We start from the raw sequence: 23,353 nt of genomic DNA, 5'->3' as shown, positions 1-23,353 counted from the left end.
CCTCGAGGAGGCGTGCAGCAACCCGGACAACCTCGAGAAGGTTGTGCAGCTGCGCCCAACGTTAGAACATCTCGGCGACATTGGCGCAAACCTGTTCCTTCGGTGGGTACGAACACCGGATCACTCTGACCCAACAGGTTCATGTCGACCTCCGCAGGCTTCCTCTACCTCCTGCACGCGCAGTACATCGACTACGAGCTCAACAGCTGGCTGGCGGTGAGCTTTTTCTTTTCGAAGGCAAGAAGCTGACATCAGGAACAAAACATGCTCTACGTCGTCGAGGTCGAGACGTTCGTGTCCAAGACGATCCGGCCGATCTCGCGACACCAGCCTGAGGAGTTCTGGGCGTACGAGGGCACGGCGCCGACGCACTTCTTCCGCGAGCTGACCAAGACGCCCGAAGGCTGCCAATACCTCCGCGAGAAGGGAATTGTGCCCGACTTTGCGGAGGTCATCCGTTTGCACGGGCTCGAGGCGGAGAATCAGGAGATCATGAACGAGGTCAAGAGCGCGCTCTGGGTTATGGTGGGTTAGTAAGCTTGGTGGGTACTAACCAGCAGGGCAACATTGGCTCGACAGAGGGCGGACTCGCGTTCCTCGAGGACGAGGAGATCATCGAGGTTATCGTCGAGATTGCCGACCTCTCGCCGGTGATCACAATGAAGGGGTGAGTGGGATAATCACAGCTTTGTACCATGTAGGCACGAGCTGACATCAGAACGTGCTTCTTCGTTCTCGGCCTGATCTCGTCGACGCTCGTTGGCGCTGAGATCTTGGAGGAGTGCGGATGGATCGCGACACGCACGCCAATGGGTCAGACGACGGGCCTGTGTCTCCCCGATGATCTCAGCCGCTTCGTGCACCTTGACACTTGGGAGCCCGCAAAGGTGCCAAGTGGCATTGAACCGCTTCCACCCTTCAGCGGCCTCGAGGGCGAGGTCATGCACATGATCTCGAACCTCAGCAACTACGTCCTGGCCGGCACGGCGATGAACAATCTGAAGCGGTACGCGCTTCGCTGTTCGTTCGGTTAAGCTAACCCCAGCGTGCGCAACCGGCATCCGCGATTATTCGCCTCGACGACCTTGTTCCACCGCGCCCTGCGCGCGATCTCGACGAACCACTTCCAAGCGCCGGTCCGGCGCTTCATCCTCGACCTGTTCGACGTGCAGCTGACGCCGCACTCGCTCGCCCGTCTTGCTCACATGGAGCGCGGTGGTAGCGAACGCATGTCGCATCACGAGCGCAAGGGATCTCATGAGCGCAAGGGCAGCGGACACAAGCGTTCCGACTCAAAGGACAGCACGGGCGAGTCGCGGCGGCGCTCGCAGAGCTCGCCCGGCCCCGAACCGCGCTTCGAGCGCCTGACCAAACTCGAGGACGTGACGGAGGGAAGGGAGATGCCCAACTTTGGCGCACCGGAAGGAGCGAGAAGGGGAAGAGACGACATTGACTTATTCGAGCGCGCTGCCGCTTTTGATCGCGCAGACGGCGTCGGACAGAGGAACGGGGCTGGAGAGCAGAACGGAGGCACGCACGCGCTGTAAACGTGTATCATGACTGGACGACTGTAACAATGCATCAGACATGACTTGTAGCCTATGCTTACCCACGACTGACATGCAGACATGTAGCGCACACAGCAGGATGACGTACCGGTGACTGACGGACCAGTGATCGGCAGGCTGGACTTGGCGACCGGATGTTTGGTCGGTTTGGAAATGTGTCTTCCCTCTTCGCGCAGCAAGGCAGCGAGGTGTCTTCCTCGCTCGCCACAGTGGATGTTCTGGAAGTGTCTTCCCTCCTTTCTCACCATCGCTCCATCCTCCTTCACTCATCTCGTCTCTCAGCAACTTACAGCAGCATGAGCCCGCGCGCTGGCTCGATCACCCCCAGCCCGCGCGTCGGCAGGCTGACGCCGAGTGGGTCGAGCAACGCGCCCTCCATCGCAAGCAGCAACTTGCCTCACGTAAGTTTGTCTTCTCCCTCCTGTATTCATACCGCCCATAACGTCCTCTTTCCAGCTTCGACGTGGGTTCACATGAGCTGACGACAGCGTACAAGCTACCAGATGCAGCTCGCTCAAGGCCACGAGCGGGAGCACGCGCATCATCGCGAGTCGCGCGAGTCGCGCAAATCGGTGCCCAGTGTGCCCTCGCCAACTGCGTCTCCCCACTTCCCAACACCAACGCCCTCCTTCCGTCGTCCATCTTCTGTGCAATCCATCCGCCATCAACAGCAACCGTACGACGAGCGTCGTGCGCCATCCCCTGGGCCGCGCCAGCAGAGCCCCATTCGCCACCCATCCCCCACTCGCCACTACGAGCGCCACGAACGCTACGACTACCCGCGCGAGACGTACCAGGAGACCTTCCACGAGGCGCAGTATCCATCTCAGCCGGCCCGTGTCTATGACGAGCATCCACCCCCCAACTCGCAGCGCCCCGCCGGTCCCTACCACCGCTCGCAGTACACGGTCGAGCCGACTCCGCCACCGTCCCAGCCCGTCAGGCGCACTTATACCCCGATCGAAGCGCCACAGCCGCAGCAGGCGCCGAGGAAGACAAGTTCCAAGGCCACAGTCGAGATCTTCAACAAGCTCATCCGTCAGTTGGCGGCCCCTCGCTGTTAGCTGACAGCCAGAACTCGAGCACGATGTCGGTGGACTGCGCAGCGAGATCCTCCACATCCGCGATACCAACCACGACGTTCGCACGGGCTTGCGTGCCCTGCCAACACGGGAAGAGATGCGTGACGAGATGCGCGAGATTAGTGAGCTCCTACGACCTCCATCCTGAGCTGACGACAGTGACTTCAACTCTGCAGGAGACAACGGCGACATTGGCGACCACCTTGACCGAGAGTCTGGGCACGAGCCTCGCGAGCAGCCTCAGCACCAGTCTCGCCGCCAGTATCACCGAGTCAGTCACCGCAGCGCTCGGCACACAGGTCACGGAGGCCGTTGAGAAAGCAACACGCGCCTCAACCCAGTCCCTGCCCGCTATCACGGCGCACCTCGTGTGCGAGAAGACGAAGGCGGCGTTGAGCTCGAGCGAGAAGGCGGTCGAAGCCGCAGTGCGCAGCAGCATCAAGAGTATCCAGCCGCCGACGGTCGCGCCGCCAGGCGGCACTGTGAGTTACGAATCGGCTGCAGTGAACTGACGATCAGATCACCGCTCTCCTTCGCCCGATCAACGATATGAAGACTGCGTTCGAGGAGAGCCGCGTCGCTGAGTCGATGCGCTTCGTCGCCGGTATCACGGACCAGATTAGCACCAAGATCGCGCAGCTCGAAGTGTCCGTGTCTGATGCGGTGCAAGGTGTCCAGAGTCAGGTGGATGCTACGGTGCTGCAAGACGCACTCGGCGGTCTCAAAGAGCAGGTCGCGGCCGTCACTGCCTCCATCGCCGACCTGAAAGAAAACGGCTCTTCCTCGAAAGATGTCGAGGGGTCGCTTATGGCTTTGGAGACGGGCGTCGGAGACATCAAGAAGAGCATGGGGCGTCTGGGCGTGATGGAGCAGCACCTCGCCGGCATCCAGAACGGCTGCGAACGCACTGCTTCCTCGACTGAGCAGCAGGCCGCGACTTTCCAGAACCTCAGCCTCGTCACGCAAGCGCTGGCAAAGAACTGCGCCACCATCCCGCAGCTCGGCGAACAGCTCCGTTCCCTCTCCGCGGACTTGAACGAGCGCCCTCAGCAGCAAGCTCTCGCCAAGATTGCGCTGGATCTCGCCGCCCTCAAGAGCCACGGTGCCGCGCTTGGCCCCATGGCAACGCGTCTCGAGACGATCGGCACCGGTGTGGACGCCTTGCAGACGCAATGTCATGAGATGGGCGGGCAGCTTCAGCGCTTGCACGCGATCGAGACCGGCATGGGTAACGTTCAAAGCGGAGTGGATGTACTTCGACGCATGGACGGCACGCTCTCCCAGATCAAGACGACACTCAGTACTGCTCCAGCAGAAGCGCGCTCGTTTCAAGGCCACGGCCGTCAAGCACATATCACGGAGACACCCCCTAGCTCTCCATACCAACCGACAGCTGTCAGTGAGACTGCGCTCAGTCTCAGACGAACATCCAACGATGTCGATAGGTCACCTCAAGCCCCTAGCGGAACAGTCTCCCAGTCTCCAGCCGTCCCTCCGTCTTCGTACGGCTCTTCCGTTTCCGCGGTTCCCGTGGCCACCCAGACCACCACGCCTCTACCCTCATCTGGTCACTCTACGGCCTCGATCGGTCCGTCAACGGGCGACATTCCGCTGAATAATGGACGCACATCGGCCGACGATGAGATCGCCTCCGCAGAGTCAGGCTTACATCTCCTCTCTGCTGTTGCAAGCCAGGCCACCGCCAGTGAGACACAAGCGCCCCGCCCTGCTTCACAAAGTTCTACGACGCCGACCGGACCGGAGCCGCTCGATACGCAGGGTGCTACTCCCGCTCTCACGCCAGACACCTCACCTTCGACTAGTTCAGTCGGGCTTAGTACTCCCCGCGCCCCGCCTGCCTTCCTAACAGGTGCCACGACCCCCACGCCTTCGCTCCCATTCAATGCCCGCGGCGTGGAGGAGCCGCGAATGCCAGTCCGATCTCCAACTACGCCTCCGCAGGTTGGGAAGGGCAGACAGAAATGGAAGGACGTACGCCCGACCCGAAGAAGCACCCGGATACAAGCGCGTGAGGGTACGAGAGTAGTTGAGCAGCAGCCCGAGCAGCCTCAGGGGCAAGAGGGGCAGGAGGAGCCGCGCCAGCAACGTGCAAGGACACCCGAGGTGGGGCAATCTGCGGACAATGAGACCGACGCCAGGCTCTCGTTAAGTGCGTGGCTCTCCGGTCGCAAGCGCAAACCCCAAGCCGACCCCGAGTCTCGCCCCACGAAACGGACAACGAACAACAGCCTCTCCAGTATGATTTATAGCGGAGGGGAGGGGTCGGGTCATGGGCCAAGTGGCAGCGGCGATGGGCAAGGTGGACCGGGAGCGAGAGGCATCTAGTCGTGGTGGAGTGGCGGTAGTGCTAGTGCCTGATGTAATATGCAGTCAATGTTGTACTACGTTGCCCGACCACAATGTTGAGCAAAACCTTTGGGGGCGAGGCGGCCATCGTTCAGCGCGTGCACCCACGCTCTCATCGTCGAGCACCATGGACATCCGACGGGGCGGTGCGAGGTCATATCATGACTCGTAAGAGTGCGATAATGGTTACGACTCCTCGCGGCAAAAGATCCTGCACCAATGACAAGTCCTTATCCGCGCGTCGAGTCGATCGATTGCCGTGATATTTTCAGTTGCCCGACTCAACTCTCGTAGAGGAACCCGAAAAGTGGAGGTGAGCCCTGTCAGATCGCAGGAGATGACCGTGTGGTCACGTGGGCTGACGCACCTGGGCCAGGTGTGCGGTATGGTGGTGCCTGAGGGCCTGACGTCCGACCCAGAGGAACGCATCTGAGCAGAGATAGAGCTTGTCACCCTGGAACAACATTGATATGCCTTCTCTTTCTTCACCATTAACCAGTATCCCCTTGTCTTGAAGCTTACGACGCATCACGACGACGAGCTGCGCTATTCTCCTCCCCTCTCATCATCACCACATATAGCGCAGCTCCGTATCTTGTTCCCTAACCCAGCACGACGATCGCACAACGCAAGAGAATGATATGACCGACTACAAGGCCGTGCAAGATGAAGAACTAGAGGCCCTCAGAGCCATCTTTGAGGTGAGTCAAGATACCAGACTGACAGGAATCGATCCATCTGGCATTCCGTCCCTCCGGACGTGCGGGCTGTTCGTTACCGAGCTCGCAGGGCCGTCTCAGACATCTAAGTCCGGTCATGCCAGACGCTGCGGAATGACGTCGAACCCAGCGAAGTGCAAGTCCGATGGCGACGCGTACTGGTCCCGGGCATCAGAATCGGCGTTGTTAATCCGGAGCATCGCCCCTGCACGCTTGCGGGGTCTTCATGCCTTCCGCAAGTGCACGGAGCTCAGCTCGAGCCGATCGTGAACGGCCTTCCTCGCCAGGGGAAATCTGCCGCACGGGCGCTCGGGTCGGACGAGCTCGGTTTCGGATCCTGCACGCCGATCGGTACCCTCTACCGCCTCTTCTCTCTGACCCAAGCTCAACGCCTGTTGGACAGAGCTGACCATCAGGACGACTGGCACGACATCCCGGCGCAGAAGACAGCATGGGGCACGGAGGGCGAGCATGGGTGGTGGGAAGTGGCGCTGCGCGCAACGCACGACGACCGGATCAGCGTGAAGCTGCGCGGTCGCATGGTCAAGGTGAGCTTCCAGGATTGCAAAGTCAGCTGACAGCCTTAGAAATACCCAGACCATGTCCCTCTGCTGTCGCTGATCGAGCCGACGAAACTGAACGCGAGCCACATGCGCACCCTCACGAAGCTCGTTCAGGATAAGGCCAAGTCGCTCGTCGGTGCACCCATGATCTTCGACGTGAGTTTTGGTGCACTGCAATGCTAACGATGAGATTGCCGATGCTGTTCGAGAATGGATCACAGAGAACCACATTCCGCTGCCGAAACCTGGCGAGCCGGAGCCCACGCTTATGGAGGAAATGGCGCAGCGGGAAGAAGCGCAGAGAGCTGTAAGTTCGAAGCTGATTTGAAGTGTACAGCTGTTGACGATGCCAGGCCGAGATTGCGCAGGCTGAGGCGGAGCGGGAACGAAAACGAGCACAGGCGCTGGAGCAAGAGCGGCTACTTAAAGAGCGTATCCAACTCGACGCTACGCGGAAGGAGGAGCGCGCGAGGAAGGTGCAGCAAGCGGAGGAGAAGAAGGAGCGAGACGAGCAGCTGTCCGGTCTCGCGGACGGAGAGCTCGAGGATCGCGAACTCGTGCTCGACCAGCCGATATCGATCGAAGGATACGTTGGATCTTGGTCGAACTGGGCCCTGTTCGGTGGCCGGCGAGAAGGACTGTGGACGTCGTACATCGCCGAGCCAGCACGGAGCGGGCGAGACTTCGTCAAGTCGAGCACGCCATCCGTAACCGTGCTTATCGTCGATTTCTCGCGGCAATACTACCACACTAGCCCGGGAAAGAAGCGGATAGAGGTCATGGTAACTGAGATTAACCGCCTGCAATCCGTGCACTCGGCTCACGTAGCTAAAGTCTACGCTGTGCATTGGTGCAAGAGTCCGAAGGGATGGGAGCGGCTCGCCGTCGTCATCGAGCGGATACCGGACGGAGGGAAGCTTCGAGCGTGGCTGCCGAAAGAGGGCTTTGGAGAGGAAACGGCGAAGGTGAGCTTGCTGGCCTCGGTGGTTTGAAGCTGACTCCCAGGACTACATAACGCAAGTGCTCACCGGTCTATCGGATCTACACCGGCAACACGCAACCCAGAGACGTAAGCTTCCACTTCCCCCAGTGTAGCTGACACCAGAACTGGACACGGACCTGATTCTCGTGAGCCCCGGCGCTGGCGGCGATGCCACGCTCAAGCTCTCTGGTACGAGCTATGCCCGTCGCATCATCGAGTACCATCGGTCGAACCCGTTCCTGAAGTCTGTTGAGGACAACTATCCCGAGTCATGGTGAGTTTCACCTTGCGATCGAGAACTGACAAGCAGGCTGTCGCCAGAGGAGATCGACTCGCCGTACTCGTACACGGGCAAGCGGGATGTGTGGTACGCTGGCCTTATTCTGCTTCAGTTGCTTTTCGGTCGTAACTGCCTGTGGATCTATCCTAACCTCCAGACGCTGCTCGCTCATGGTGAGTTGTCGTCGGAGTGACCGCTAACTCTCAGCTCCGGGTGGCGTATCCCCATTCATGATGGAGCTGCTGACTGGCCTGCTGAACCCTTCGCACAAGAGGCGGTTCACGGTCGATGACGCACTTACGAAGCTTAGAAGTCCAGAGGAGGAGACGACCCGCCGACCAGGACGCCCAATACCTCGTGAGCTCGCCCAGTCTTCTTGTCGAGCTAACGTTCAGTGAACAACGGTGGAAACAACAACTACAGCCACTCCGTGACGCCGTCTGCCAGTCAATTCGATCTTCTCGGCAAATCGCCCGTCTTTGGCAAAGGTCTCGCGCAGTACTTCCCCACGACGCCGACAGGAGCACACCCCTCGCGATACAGGCAGGACTTTGAGGAGGTCGAGTTCTTGGGGAAAGGCGGCTTCGGAGAAGTCGTCAAAGCACGCAACAAGCTTGACGGACGCCCATATGCTATCAGTGAGTTTCAGCTCTAGAAGCGGGTTGAGGTAGCTGACAGATCAGAGAAGATCAAGCTGCGGCCGGAAGACAACGTCAATCGTGTGTTGCGTGAGGTTAACAGTTTGTCTCGCGTCAGCCACCAGTACATCGTTCGGTACTACTCATGTTGGCTCGAGGAAGTCGGCCCGCCGGAGCCGCAGATCTTCGACGACATGACGGCGAGCACAACGACGTCCTCACACGTCTCGTCCGAGGAAGACATCTTCGCGGTCAACTTCGATGACCTTTCAGTCTCGCGTCGCGACCAGTCGCGTAGCGCGTCGTTCCCTCGCATCCGCTTCACGGCCGGCAGCAGCGACAGCGATGACAGCGACGATGACGATGATAGCGATGATGATGATGACGACGACGACACGGACAGTGATGACAGTGACGGTACGATCCCGGACCCATCGGCGAGCGGACAGCGTGCGCGCGGGAAATCGGGCTCGAAGGCCGTGTCCGTTCCCAGTCGGCCGAGCGGGAGCTACACCGGCACGACGACCGACGACGCCTCGTTCCAGCGCATCCTTTACATTCAGATGGAGTTCGTTGAGAAGGTAAGCTTACGATGGTCGCTCGCGAGCTGACGAACAGCAAACTCTCCGCGAAGCGATCACAGCTGGCCTCGCCGAGGATGGCTGCTGGCGCCTGCTCGTCCAGATCCTGCAGGCACTCGCACACATGTCGTCTTTGGGCATCGTGCATCGAGGTAAGCTCATGTAGGGGTGGGGTAAGCTGACGTCAGACCTGAAGCCGTCTAACATCCTTCTCGATACCAACGGGAACGTAAAGATCGCCGACTTTGGCCTGTCGACGTCGGATCCGACAGCAGGCGATGGCATCGGTGTCATGCCCTCCTCAAACGACATTGACAAGACGTCCAACATCGGGACGAGTCTCTACATCGCTCCGGAGGTACTCGTGTCTAAATCGTACAATGAGAAGGTAAGTTTTTCAAGTATCGCTTTTGTAACTGACGAACAGGCCGACATGTACTCCCTTGGCATTATATTTTTCGAGATGTGTTTCGCTTTCAAGACCGGCATGGAGCGCGTGCAGACACTGACGGCCCTGCGAGGCCCGGAGGTGCCGTTCCCGACCTCTTGGCCTGTGGACCTGAAGCCGAAGCAGCGCGAGATCATCAGCCTGCTCCTCCGTCACGACCCGACCATGCGCCCGCAGGCGGCCCAGCTTCTCGCAGGACCACTAGTTCCTTCACCCGACAAGGAACAGAAGCTGTATGACAACGTCATTACCGGTAAGTTTATTGACTCCGTTTCGACGTACTCGCTGCTAACAGACCACAGAGATCACCAACCCCCGCTCGGAGAAATACCCGGAGCTGATCGATGCGCTGTTCCAATCGCACAAGCACCAATTCAACATCGACACGCGCCTCGACGACTTCACGTACGACAATGACCACGATGACGGACACCATATCTGGCTCACCGTCGTGATTAAGCGCGTTGTCGACCTGTTCCAGCGCCACGGCGCCGTCGATGACTACCTCCCTCTGCTTGTGCCAGAGACGACACTGCTGAAGGCGTTCCCGGACCTCAAACCCGTCCGCCTGCTCGATCAGAACGGCAAGTTCGTGCAGCTCCCCTGGTCTAACCTTCTCGGCATGGCGCGCTCGGCATCTCGCCGCCAACTGGAGCGCATCAAACGTTACGTCGTTGGGCGCCGTTACGCAGAGCTGCCGGCCGGCGGACAGCCTGGCACCGCCGTTGAGTTATGGTGAGCTTACATACATGCGCTTAAGCTGACACCAGCTTCGACATTGTGTCACCTCTGCGCTCGTCCGTCGCCGAAGCGGAGCTGCTCGAAGTGCTCGACAAGATGGTGACGGAGTGCCAGGGCACGAGCGGCGGTGCGCAGTTCGACTACGAGTTCCACGTCAGCCATGAGAGCGTGCTCGCGACGATTCTCGCGGATGTGCCGGCGCAATGCCGCCCGCGCCTGCTGAAGGCGTTCCGCGGCTCCCCTGCCAGCGTATCTTTTGAAGCTCGATCGACCTTGCAGAACATTCCCGGACTGCCGAAGTCGCTCCTCGCGGACCTTCAGAACATCAGCGGGGCTGGTGAGTTGTTTGCATATGCGGCGGCGAACTGACATCCAGGCGAGTTCGAGCAGGTGCGGCGAACAGTCGAAAACTCGTTCACGTCGTCGCGTCGTAAGTTGGCCGCGGCGCTGGACGAGATCAACACGATCATCAAGTTCGCTCGCGCTTGTGGCATAACGCGCAAGATTCTGTTCCGCCCGACAATGGCTAAGCACGCCGAGTACTTCCGCGGCGGGTTCATGTTCGAGCTCGTGAAGCGAGGTAAGCACGGGGACGTGCTGGCATTCGGTGGACGGTATGACTCGCTGCTGGAGCACTTCAAAGAGCCAGCGCGCCAGAGTCTCAAGGTGTACGGCGCGGGCATGTCCATCGCTGTCGACAACCTAACGCGCACTGTCCGCAAACAGGAGAGTCTTGTGTCGCACCGCCTCATGACGAAGAATCGTGAAGAGGAACGCTCATTTGGCTTGTGGTCGCCTGCGGTGAGTTAGGTTCCAGTGACCCTTCTAACTCTCAGCGATGTGACGTGTACGTCGCGACGTTCCCTGGTGTGGACATCGAAGCTCGCCTTGCCCTCGTCGGAGAGCTATGGAAGGCTGGCATTCGTGCAGACTTGCAGTACGACGATGGGCGATCGCAAGATGAAGTCATAGAGGAGTGCAAGGAGCAGAACATTCTGTGAGTCGCAAAGTCAGATGAGAGCTGACTTCCAGGTATCTTGTGATTGCACGAGCGCGCCCAACGGTCAAGGTGATTCGTACGCTGGGGGGCCGGTCCGAAGAGGAAGGTGAGTTTCAAGGCACCTGCTGAAACTGACCGCAGTCGCCGTCAGCGAGCTGTCCGACTACCTACGGAGTGCGATCACGGAGCAACGTCGCATCGACTCGTCCTACGCCGATGGACTGCCGTTGAACCAGAAGGACGTGCTGTCCAAGGCGCCAGTCGAGGCTGCATCCAAGCCAGACGCAGAGATCAAGCTCGTGCTGCCCCCTGAGCCGCTGACGTCGCGCCCAGTGAAAGGCAAGCCGGTGCGCAAGCATCGACACGTGACGAAAGCGGTTTACTACGATAAGGCCGCCGACTTTGCCGTCAACGTCAAGAGCTCTCTGCCCGTGATCGGCGTCGACCTCAGCGCGGAGATGCTCAGCGCCATGACGCTCGAAACGGCCTGGGTGCGCGACGACGATGCTTGGCGCGCCATCACGCACCCGCAGCTGCCGACTAGCGAGCGGCGGTATGCGGATCAGGTACGCGACGCCGTCCGCGAACACTCGTCCTCTACCGGTGGACCGGTATGGCTCTTCAGTGTGCGGGAGGCTAGGGGCTTCCTGTTGCAGATCAAATGATTAGTGTAGCAATCGTGTACTTTTAGATGTAACCGCAACCTTAGAGAGCGTCGTCCATTGCGAAGCGCTGAAGCCTCTGTGTCGATCAGTGTCTGACTAACACCATAGTTGCAGTGTCAGCGAGTCAGCATGGGCGCCATATGCTGGAGCGAGACCAGAGTCGTTCGAAGGTAAGGCTTCCAGACAGCCTTTTAGGGAGTGCTCCGACTAATGCGCCGGGTGGCCGTCTGAGCGTTGAGTTCGAGGATTAAGCCCAGAGGGCTCACATGCTTGCTCGTGTGATGAGTCCGGCGAGCCAGTAATGACCCTACCACATGTCCTTTCGGAAGGAGAAGAGACGATAAGGCAGACGCAGACAGATCCAAATCTTAGACATGTGCTGAGCCGACTTGGCTTGCTCGGAATGCAGGGAGCTGGGAACTGGAGTCCGCACAGAGCACCCGCGGGCTTTTCTACCTGCCGTCATGGTGACGCCGGTGGCGCAGAGGCAACAACATTGCGCAGCGGGCATTTCGCTATCCACCGCTCATATCATGTCTCCTGCTCGCTTGCTCTGCCGTGGCTTGCTGTGCTCCACCCTCAACAGTTGGAGCTGGTCGGTTCCGTCTCGGAGAGTGGTGGACAGGGCAGAGCCATGTAACCAGGGCCAGCGTCACTCGCGCTGTTCTCAGCGCCATTGCAGGTACGCCAGGTGGTGTCACGAACATATATGGAGACGAGAGACACAACACGCTCCGCGACGGTGAACTCACGATACGCGACGAACCACTCGCAAGGGCGTTACCATGTTCGACAAGAAGGACCCGCTCGTCGGGAAACCGGCCCCCGACATCCATCTCGTCGACCAGAATGGACAGGAATGGACAATGCCGAAGCAGGGGGTGAGTTTGCCACCCGATCTATTGCTGATGAGCAGAAAGTAGTGTTGTTCTTCGTGAGTATTGCTTCGCCTGCTCCTTGTCAAGTCCTGTTCCAGCAGCAGTCAGCTTCAGCCAGTCGACCTCGCCATCGCGCATTTCCGAAACGCTCCGGCCATCCCTCCAAGCCTCCGAGCGGCCAGTGTCTCTCCGCCCGATGATGGGGCTTGTCAGTGGGCGCAGGTCATACGACGTGCCAGAAGATTGCGACAGAGGTCGCGGAGCTGGCATAGGTGAACGCACCGCACGAGCATTCGAAATTTGGGCTGCCACAGTCTTTCCATGCGTTATGGTTCCGACGCTCGTATCGAGACCTAAACTGCCTTCCAATCCTTCGCGGAGCATTCTTCGAACACCGGGCCGTCACGCCTCCGCTCGATGACTGTCAGGTGCGACTTGCGCCTCTCTCTGTTGACGTCCGCCCAACACCGGCGTAAACTTCTGGCGGCGGGCGACGGCGGACCCGGGTCAGAACTCAGCGCGAGACTCACTACAAGCGCGGCGCCAAGCCCTTCGAGAGGAGCAAACACCACCTGCTCCTTTAAGCATGTGAACGACGATCAGGCATCGATCGTCACCGGCTGTAACTGCATGTCACCACGACCGGCACTGCGACCGGCAGCGACGTCATAGACCGAGCCTCCGCGAACGGTCCGCAGAGTGGGTCGGCATGCTCGGCAGCTGGGTGCGTTACATTGCGGCGTCGCGGGGTCAGGTCGATCCCTGCTTTAACATTACCGCGAGCACCAATTCTTTGGCTGTTTCTATATCCTCACTCTCCTGGGTGATGATTGTGAGAAACCTCAAGATTTTATAACTCCTGCCGCCTCCGTGATTGAGAGCCCACTTGCCGCTGTGCCGTCCTGATCTCTCATTGACATGGTGCGGAGATCACCCCTTGACCGAGCCTCACGAGAGCTCGCACTTTACGTTGCTATTCTTGGGAATCCTCAATTCCTCCCGGAAGCAGAAGGATCCCTCAGAAGTCAAGGGACGGAGTCAATCGTCACTGCGTGCTGTGCGCGGGGCTGTGGGATCGGACGCAAGGGACTTGGGTCGGTCACGGCTGTCAGCACTTCGGTGACGGCTGTTCGACACCCCGGGAGCGATTTACCACCGACGTTGAGCCCAGCGGGGGAGTGGCACTGCACGCCCTGCAGCGCCATGTTCGGTGAGGAGAGTGAGCCTGGTGCGCAGAGAAGAATGGGCGGACTGGAGGAAGCAAGGGGCCGGTTTCATCCCAGTATTCATCCATCCCTCGATGTTCAGATTGATGTCTGCGGATGGACGAGATTGGTGGATTTTGACGGATATTGTTCGCTCCGCCTGCGATGAGCTTCGGCACACCCGGGCCAGAAGGCAGTCACTGCTCAAACGGGCCGTGCACGCGGGCACTCGCTCGAGCCCATCGATCCGTGAGAGAGTGACGAACCGGTGACAACCAAGTGACGGCAGCGGTTCTCGAGATCTGGTGAGATCTCAGGCAGCGCGCGGAAGTGTCACCGCACCACTGCGAAATTTGGGCGATATCGGCGAGGATCCCGGTGAAGCGCGACCGAAAGCGCGACCGAAAGAAGTGTCAAAGGAGGTGCGGCACAGGGCCTCGTCAACCGTACCTCGCTGTTTCGCGCGCTTTGGTTCGGTTTCGCGTGGTTCCTCGCGGTCGTCGCGAGATCACCGCCGAGCAAACGCCTATACTGCTCTTCATCCCCTATCTTGGTCGAATCAGATGCCGTTCTGGCTCTCGTTGACGCCATATCGGGACTCCGGGTGTGGCTATACTTGGCCGCATATGGATCACAGCGACCTCGAGACATGGGCATTGGGCAGGGCCCAGCTGTGCGGGCTGCGAGTTCTGATGATCGCGCTCCGTGCTCCGAGGTATCGGTCGGTTTTGGTGGTCCAATTTTCTTGGATTTTCTCGGTGATCAATGCGGAAAACTGGGTCGTTGCGCGCTGCAATCTGAGAAGTCTGAGGAGACGGTTGCTTTGGCCACCATCCTTTGGCCGCTCACCGCTGCCCGTGCTCCTTATCGATTCATGTTGAAACTGGTCTATGCGTGCTGATATGGTCCACCGCCAGGCCTCAGCGACAATGGCTGTTGGGCCTAACCTCCGAGACTTGCGCCAATCGTGATCGCCGTTCCGCTGCTGCTGCTGCTATGGACAGGTTGTGAACGAGCTTCCACTGGACTTCTACTGACCCGTGGACCTAACCCCTGAGTGCAGCTCGCTGACACCCAGTTCCCCGCCGCATTCACCTCAGGCTGCACCGCCGAAATGTGCGCGATCCGCGACTCGCCCTTGGCCGAGCTAGCCTCCGTGGCACCCGTGCGCGCCTCCCCGCCCACAATCGACATCTCCGTCGACCCGCTGGACCCGTTCGAGCCGAACCCCACCAGCTCTGCTGATCTCGACCCCGCCGCGGCCGGGACGAACGCCACAAAGCCCATCGACCCGACCACGCCGTATCCGGTCGATCCGACTACGAACGTTCCCAGAGGTCCCGACCCGACCACCGGCGACGCCCTCACGACCAACCCCTTCACGACGACTGCGCCGGGCACCTCGGTGTCTTCCGTGACACTTGTCGGCATATCCAAGGACCGTCCCGAAAAGCTGCACGAGTGGGCCCAGAAGTTGAAACTGCCCCCGGGAATGGTCTTTCTTTCTGACCCTGGGGGAAGGATTGGGAAGGAGTACGGCGTCCATTCTGCCCTGCTTGGACTTGCTACCACGCGCAAGACGGTTATTGTCGATAACGGGGTGGTCAAGGACAGTTATGTCGCTAATGTCGGGGTTAAGAGCCATGCGGGCTGGGTTGAGAAACACCTGAACACTGTTTAAGCAGGCTTGCGAGACGGGAAGAGAGGAAGGAGATGATAATGGACTGAAGACACTTGTAACTGCGACTTGACTTTACTATGTGCTGAGTAATTAATGCTATGCAGATGAGAATGGTTTGGATGTACCCTACTTCTACGCTACTTCTACTTGTCTGTCTATCTACTCGACGCGCTGCACCGGCTGCGGCTGCGGCGCGGCGGCCTCGGGCGTCGGCTGGGGGAGGACCGGCTCGGGCGCCGGTGCAGGCTTGGGCGGGCGGTTGATGTCGGGCCTTGGGTCGGGCCTGATCCCGCCCTCGGGCGGGCCACCGCCAGGCTGCTGTGGCGTCTCGCCCGCCGGTTTCGGGAATCGGAGGGGACGGTGGATCGAGCGCCTCTTCTCCGACTGGCCCTGGAGCCTCGCGCCCTTGTTGGGCGGTTCGCGGTCGAGCTTCTCCCCGCGCAGCACCTTGATCACCTCCCTGTGGTCGAGCTCCTCGTACTCAACCAGCGCCTTTGCGAGGCGGTGCAGCTCCTGCTCGTGCCCGATGAGGAGGCGCATGACGCGCCGCATCGAGCCGTTCAGGAGGTTGTCGACCTCTTGCTCGACGGCGAGGCGCTTCGGCCCGCTCATCTTGCCGTGCTCCTGGATACCGAGGCCAACCTTCTCGCCGCCCATGCCGAAGGAGCGCACCATGGCGTCCGCCCAGTAGGACGCGTTGCGCAGGTCACTGGCGCAGCCCGAGGTCACCTCGTCGGGGCCGTAGATCAGCTCCTCGGCTGCGCGGCCGCCCATCGCCACGTCCAACTTGGCGCGGTACTCCTTCCTCGTCGTCGAGTACTTGTCCGCCTCGGGGAGGAGGAAGGTGAGGCCGAGCGCGTGGCCGCGGGGCATGATCGTGACCTTGTGCAGCGGGTCGGCGCCGGGGGTGTACAGCGCCGCGAGAGCGTGGCCCCCCTCGTGGTACGCCGTCATGAGACGGGCGTCCTCGGGGATGAAGGTCGACTTGCGCTCCGCGCCCATGAGGATTCGGTCCTTGGCCCACTCAAAGTCCTTGAGAGAGACCGAGTGAGCACCGTCGCGCGACGCCTTGATCGCAGCCTGGTTGCAGAGGTTGCGGAGGTCGGCACCGCTCATGCCGGGGGTACCGCGGGCGATGACTTTGGGGTCGACGTCGGAACCGTAGTGGATCTTCTGCATGTGGTGCTTCAGAATCTCGATGCGGCCACGCACGTCGGGCAGGGGAACGGCAACGTGGCGATCGAAACGGCCAGGACGGGTGAGAGCTTTGTCGAGAGACTTGGGGAAGTTGGTAGCAGCGACAACAATGATGCCGTCCGACTCGTCAAAGCCATCCAGCTCGACGAGGAGCTGGTTCAGCGTCTGCTTCATGTGCTGCTGGTCGCGGGCCGAGCGCTTACCGCCCATGGCGTCGAGCTCGTCAATGAAAACAATGGCGGGAGCCTTGGCGCGCGCAGCCTTGAAGAGCTCGCGCACGCGCTTGGCACCGACACCGACAAACATCTCGTCGAAGGCAGATCCGGAAGCGAAGAAGAAGGGCACCTCCGCCTCGCCGGCGATGGCGCGCGCGAGGAGCGTCTTACCAGTACCCGGCGGGCCGGTGAGGAGGACGCCCTTGGGGAGCTTTCCGCCGAGCTTGGAGAACTTCTCGGGGTTGCGGAGGAACTCGACAATCTCCTGCACCTCCTGCTTGGCCTCCTCGCATCCTTTGACGTCGGAGAACTTGACCGTCTTGCCTTCCTCGGGCTGGAACTCAGCCGGGCCGGGACCGGCCTTCATGAGACCGGCGTTCTCCATGAACATCGAGAAGACAGTGAGGGCGAGGAAGGACCAGAAGATCAGACCGAGCAGCCAGCGGATACCGCGCCACATGCTGTGGGCGGGCGTCGCGGCCGCGAGCTGCACATGAATCGGGTTCAACGGCGTGCCGGCGTTGGACTGGTTCTTGTTGTCGGACGAGGTCGTAGACGTGGCCTGCTGAGCCGGCTGGGCGGAGCCAGTCAGGCGCTGCGCGGCGTTGGTCAGGATTGATCCGGGGCTGGAAGCAGTCGGGGCGGAGGAAGCGGTGGCAGAAGCAGCAGCAGGAGCCGTAGTTGAAGTCGAGGAAGCCGTGGTTGAAGCAGGGGCCGGAGTCGAAGCAGGAGCCGAGGAAGCGGGCTGGGCAGCCGAAGCGGACGAGGTGGAACCGTCGTGCTCAAGGCCCTCGTCCTTCAAGCGCTGGTCGCGCTTGCGGACAGCAGAGGAGAGCTCGCTGAGGCGGCCAGTGGTGGCAAGAGCGTGCGAGTAGAGCTCGAACGCCTCGTCGCTCTTGAGCAGAGCCGGAGAGAAGTGCTCGCCGGGCGCGAGCGCGACCTGCTCATAGTATCGGATCAGGCCGTTGCTCTCGTTTCCGTCACGGAGAGCCTCCATGAGCTCGATCTGGGGCTGAGGGTCGTCCGAGTCCCGGCTCTCGAGGGCGCGGGTCTCGAGGCCGGCAATCTTCTCCTGGAACTCTGTCGGGGGAACGGCGTGGTCGACGGCATCAGCGTCAATGCCCTGGTTGGCAGCGGGAACAGGAGCGGGCTGCTGCTCGTCCTTCTTCCTGCTGAAGAGCCAGTGGCGCGAACTCGTTGTTGCAAAGGAGCGTGCGGGGTATCGTAGGAGGGGCGCAGCGGGTCCGCGACACGGGCGGAGCGCCCGGCGCAGGACGTCTATTCCGGCCTGGGACGGTCGGAGCGACATCTTGTCGTCAGTCTTGAGCGATGGGGAGGAGACAAACCTGCTGCTGAGTTTTGAGGAGGGGGTGGTTGAAAGTTGGGACTTTTACCTCGACAGTGACGCGGCTTGTCGCTCGCTCAGCCCGAAGCGAAGGACGCCATGTCGGCAGACTTCGAGCGCCGAGCTGCGGAGGCAAATTCGGGTGGAAGCGTCCGGACACTGCGCGAAGTCCGAATGTGAGTCGCCACCGGACATGAGTCAGATTTGGGGAGATGCTCCCGCGGACACACCTCGTGAGAACAGCACGACTCTCGCGTGGACGAACGGACTCAAGTCGCTCACGTGACTGACGGAACGGGTGTAGCGGAAAAAGGACTGTCGAGACCGCGGATCCGGGACTCAGGCTCCACCTAAACTCAGGCACGGGCGTTCCTTGAGAAGCGAAGAAGCTGGGCGAGACCGCCCTGAGTGGTGCCTGGGGCTGTCGCCAGCCCGTTCGCGAAGGCGTAGAAGAGGAAGAGGGGCTTGCGCTTCGTCTGTCGTCGTCGTGCTTGCTCCGCTTACATGGGGTGTGGGCAGTCTCCATGGAGCACGGCGTTGAGGTGAGGACCCATGACCAGAAAGACAAAAGGCCTCACTGTAAGAAAAGCAGGCACGTCAGCGGACATGGGCGATTGGCGACTAGTGCGTAGCTCGCGTCACCCGATCTCAGCCCAGTTAAAAATCACACACGATCCATCCTCCTCCCTACGCCAGTGAGTGGACCACCACCAGCCCCGCGCAGCCCGTATCGTGACTACGGTCCGTCTCCCCGTTTCTCTCGTTCACGCATTCACTCGTTCACGAGGTAGTCCTGATAAGTCCGTCTTGGCATCAATCTGCGCATCGGCGCATAGCGCATGCCAATCGGCGCATAGCGGCCCATAACCCTTGTTGGAGACGAGATCGGAAAGCTCGATTCCGATCTCGATCTCTCTCTACTCTTGTGTACTCTATGTGCGCCGCCGGCGCCGCCTATTCTATGCCGCATCTGCCGCCGCATGAAGCCGCGTGCAGCCGCATGGCAAGGTTACCAGCCTCGCCGCCCGCCGCCGGCGCCGCTTGTAAATTCAGAAATCTTCGGCATCTGGGTCCATTTTGTCAAAGGACGCCTCGTAGGATCGCAGGATCACAATCACAGGACAGCGCAGTCCGGACATGAACAGCCGCTCAGCCGTCGATTAGGTCTGAGGGAGTACTGGAGTACATGCTATTCGTTGCAATCGCCGTAGCTCGCGTAGCTCTTTGGCGCCACCCTGCGTCTATTGAGGACTATCATAACAACTTGGTTTAGAGTGAGATTGCCACCCAAGTTCATTATGCATTCAGCTTTTCATTATTGCTGCAACCCTGCACTCTGTATTCCTGCGCCTTTCCGTATTCCTGCAAAGGACAGGTATGCAAGTATAATAGCGACCAGCCTGGATCACACGCGGTACCACTCTCCGCTGACAGGGAGGATCGGCTCCAGTGTACGTCGGTGGCGCACAGAATCGCTCAATCACTCACCGAAACCCTGCATCACCCTGCATCACCTTCCCTTATCCGCCTAGCTTTTCTTCCTGCCCACCAAGTTGCCTTGTACCTTTTGCCCGGCCTGCCCGGGTGGTGCCGGTGGTGCTGGCAACAACCGCGCCCCTTCCAACCCTGAGTCGGTCCTGCGTCCTGATCACCTTTCCTGGCTGACACCTGATCCTCAGGCCCAATGCCCTTAGCCCACATCGCCTTTCGCGCCTGACCTTTTTGCAACGACGCGACCCACTTTTGTCCACCTTGCGTGTCCTACTGCAGACAGACCATCCCCCCGGCCTTGCGCGCCATGCAGCCATGCGTCACCGTAGCCACCACGCACCACCGTGACTACTCAGTCACGACAACTGCACTGCATCGCGACTCCACCGAGCCGCCACCGCCGCCGTTGGCTTCGATCACGCCTGGCGTTGCAGTTGCTGCTGCTGCTGCTGCTCTGCTGCTCTGGTTGGGTAACTTCTTTCAACTGCATGATACATCCAAAGTAGAAAGCCAAGGGTGGTATCTCTATCTGAAAAACGCATCCGACGACAAGCGACCCGGAGAGAGTGAATGTGTCAACCGAGCCCGCCCCGTGGAGAAGGGTGGGCGCGTCCAACGGGGGTGCGAGAGGCCAGTAGTTGAGGTCGGATGCGAGGTTCAATTTTTATAATGACGACGGTTGTGGTATTCCCCGCGCGCGCGCAACACCAATCAAAGAAGAAGGTCGGACAGACACGGAAAGAAAAATGTTCCAGAATTTGCGGAGGAGGCTCTTGTGTACATGTTAAACGGCTTGCTTGTATGCGAGGCAAATATAAGTTGACGTATTGACGAGAGACCGTCCCGAGGGAGGCTGGCGTTCATATTGCGAGCTTTCGGGACGACTCCATGAAATGCGGTAGTGCAATGCTGTGAGGTTGAATATTGAACATGCTTGAGGTGGTATGATGAAATTGCTGAGAGTGTCGGAGGTACTGTGGGAGGGGTATGTGCGCACTGAAACGACGCTTTTTGAGGGGGTTGAATCAGTCGCGCGTGCGACGAGCGTCGGCGCGTAGCGGAGCCGGGATGGGCTGCGCCGGCGGTCCGGAACGCTCGTAGGCTGTTGGCGTCGGCGGGGCAGCGGGAACCTGCTTCGACAGCTTGACTGCTGACGGGGCAATGTTCTCCTTGGCCGCGACCACGTATCGGTCCATGGTCGACGTGAGCGGGTGCTCACTTGACGGCGTAACAGGAACGCTGCCCTCGTCGCCAGAGTCGGAAGACGTGTCGTGCGAGCTTCGGCTTCCCGGGCTGTTGGTGAGTGCCGATGATCGTCGAGACGACCAAGACGGGGGAGAGAGACCGGGCGTCGACGGGACGTGCAGCAGGGGCTGCGAGCGGCGAATGTCGACGGTGCACGAATACCGACGGCCAGACAGGTAAAAGTCGCGGACAAACTCGGCGCACATGTGGTAACGCTCGCGCGTGTACTTGTTGACGAGGACGTCCGACATGCTCTCGAGGTTCTCGTGGAGAATGCGGTCGAGGGCCTGGGCGATGCGGATCGCCTGAGGCTCTGACGGCTCCAGAAGCTCGTGGGGGGCCGATCGGCGCTGCCTGCCGCAGATGAAGCGGGCGAGAGTGAGCGAGCCCCAAGCAAGGATTGACGGGCGGATGCCGATGAACTCCTGCTGGTACAGAGCAAACTCGAGGATGAAGCGAGCAGCAGCCGCTACCCGGGGGTGCTCGTTCAGCTGGGAGTTCGAGTGCGTCAGGTGGAGTCGGAGCCATGACACGGCAGTCGGGTGGCCAACGACCCATCCGATGGTAGTCAGAATGTGACCCTCCATCTGGATGAAAGCCGACGGCTCGTACGAGTTGCAGCACATGTCGTAGAACTCGCGGACCAGCGGAACGCGGTCCTTGCTGTCCTCAAACTTGGCGGCGATCCACAGAGCAGCGCATCCGACGAGCTGGTAGTGCTTCTTGAAGACCACACGTCGCGACACGTAACGGTCGACGATGTTGATGGCGAGGTAGAGACACTCCGACTCGAGGTGCCACTGGTTGTGAAGCTCCACGAGGAAGTCGATGAGGTATGGTCGCATACGCCACTGGACCTCAGGTTGGGTTCCCATGAGTTCCGGCTGAGGGAGCGTCGCGTTCTACGGATGATGTCAGCCATGCACGGTGCATATGTGTGATCCATGTCGATCAGTGGCACTCACCTCCATCTTGAGAAGGTACGCAATGTGCTCATCACGGTACTCGTCCTCGTAGTAGTAACCATCGTCCGAGCGGCGAGGCACAAAGGTCTCGAGCTCGAGGTGGGACTGCAACGGGGCGGTGGACGAGGAGGAAGCCGTGGACGAGGACGAAGGCGCCGGGTTCTTCTTGTAGGGAGAAACACGAGCTGCACGAGCGCTGGGCGAGACCGAACGTTTGCGGCTCCATCCCTCCATAGAGGTGCGAGCGAACTTGGCGGGAGGGGCGGGAGGCATGGTGATGGAGAAGGGGAAGGCGATGTTCACGTGAGATGGTGGATTTTGCTGATGCCCTTGGGTGGTGAGCGCACTAAACCAGGCGTGATTTGGTTAAGTGCGGGATGCGTGACAAGATACAAGACGGATAGTGTGTGCAAGATGTTCACGCGTCAGTCGGATTCGAGTCACGAGGGCGAGGGAGGGGGGGCGGTGGGAGATGCTGATGGGAATCGTAAGCACAGGTTGCCGGATCAATTGCAAGACCGATTGTCGTCAAGACGTAAGAAGAAAGAGAGGGTAGAGAATGAAGTTGGGACAAGAGCCAGGTCGCGGTCGATAGAGAGTCAAGACAGAGAAAGAGTGGGGAGAGAAGGGAGGGGGAGGGGGGGAAAGGGAGGGGAAAGAGCCGTGGGTCGTCGAGACCGTGGACTTGATGAACAGCAGACGAGCGCAGCTTATGAGCAAGACATGCGAGTTGGAAACGCTCGAGTCGCGTCAAGAGCAGTTGGGCTTGTCTGCACGATGTTCACAAAGCACGGTCTTTCAAGGAGGAGTAGTGGACGAGCCGTACGTGTGGGAGGACGAGGGGACAGAAGAGCGCTGGAGTATATTTAAAGGCAGGTAGCAGCAAGGCAGAGGTGCGCAGAGGTGCGAACCAGGGCGAACCAGCCCGCTGTGGGCGGGAACCCGTTTCGCAATAGGATGCGCAGTGGTCCAGGGGACGCGGGGTGCAGCGCAACAACGCCATAGGGGGTGGGTGGTAGGGCTGGCTTAGCGCGATGAAACTGCCTGTCACGCCTGAGAGCCAGGGAGTGATGCCGTGGTGCCGCGAGGCTTGGACCTGCCCGGTGGTCGTGCGGCAGCCCAGGGTTATGGGTCGGGTTTTGGCCAGGACAGCATGCACAGACAGAGGTCATCACAGCCAAGCGCAGGTGCTGCCGGCACCGCGACCTGGACGACACATGACGCAAGCCCACTTCCTCTGCTCTGCCCTGCTCGACAGCGCTTGAGAACGTACCCAGGGTGCGAGGGATCAAGGTCGGGGAAATCCAGGGACGCAGGTTTCCCAGAATTCACAGCTAACAACTGAAAACTCCCAGCCAAGGTCGTCGAAAACTGGACTGTCCAGTACGAGTTTTCAGCCAGAAAACTCCCCCTCGTCCACGAAAACTGCTGCCAGAGGCCTGGAGAATTCACGTCGTGGGTGAGAGAATTCAGAGAATCCGCGGTTCCTCAATCCTC

General features: G+C 60.1%; 4 protein-coding genes across 4 annotated transcripts; 2 read left to right on the top strand and 2 right to left on the bottom strand.

Annotated features, from left to right (window-relative positions):
- Positions 1–264: 264 nt before the first annotated feature.
- On the top strand, positions 265–4,996 carry A1Q1_00475 (uncharacterized protein; the record flags this gene model as incomplete). The annotated part of the gene is made up of 7 exons (XM_014328394.1): positions 265–529; positions 580–667; positions 719–1,006; positions 1,046–1,543; positions 2,065–2,606; positions 2,774–3,132; positions 3,170–4,996. The coding sequence occupies 7 exons, from the start codon at positions 265–267 to the stop codon at positions 4,994–4,996; spliced, it is 3,867 nt and encodes a 1,288-aa protein (XP_014183869.1).
- Positions 4,997–14,831: 9,835 nt separating this feature from the next.
- On the top strand, positions 14,832–15,398 carry A1Q1_00474 (uncharacterized protein; the record flags this gene model as incomplete). The annotated part of the gene is made up of 1 exon (XM_014328393.1): positions 14,832–15,398. The coding sequence occupies one exon, from the start codon at positions 14,832–14,834 to the stop codon at positions 15,396–15,398; it is 567 nt and encodes a 188-aa protein (XP_014183868.1).
- Positions 15,399–15,557: 159 nt separating this feature from the next.
- On the bottom strand, positions 15,558–18,119 carry A1Q1_00473 (ATP-dependent peptidase; the record flags this gene model as incomplete). The annotated part of the gene is made up of 1 exon (XM_014328392.1): positions 15,558–18,119. One exon carries the CDS (start codon positions 18,117–18,119, stop codon positions 15,558–15,560), a length of 2,562 nt encoding a protein of 853 aa, XP_014183867.1.
- Positions 18,120–20,671: 2,552 nt separating this feature from the next.
- On the bottom strand, positions 20,672–22,129 carry A1Q1_00472 (uncharacterized protein; the record flags this gene model as incomplete). The annotated part of the gene is made up of 2 exons (XM_014328391.1): positions 20,672–21,793; positions 21,857–22,129. The coding sequence occupies 2 exons, from the start codon at positions 22,127–22,129 to the stop codon at positions 20,672–20,674; spliced, it is 1,395 nt and encodes a 464-aa protein (XP_014183866.1).
- Between the last annotated feature and the right edge of the window lie 1,224 nt (positions 22,130–23,353).

Source organism: Trichosporon asahii, assembly GCF_000293215.1.
Source record: "Trichosporon asahii var. asahii CBS 2479 unplaced genomic scaffold scaffold00003, whole genome shotgun sequence".
NCBI classification, from domain to species: domain Eukaryota; kingdom Fungi; phylum Basidiomycota; class Tremellomycetes; order Trichosporonales; family Trichosporonaceae; genus Trichosporon; species Trichosporon asahii.
The sequence above is the reverse complement of the archived record's forward strand: the minus strand, read 5'-3'. Positions and strand labels throughout refer to the sequence as shown.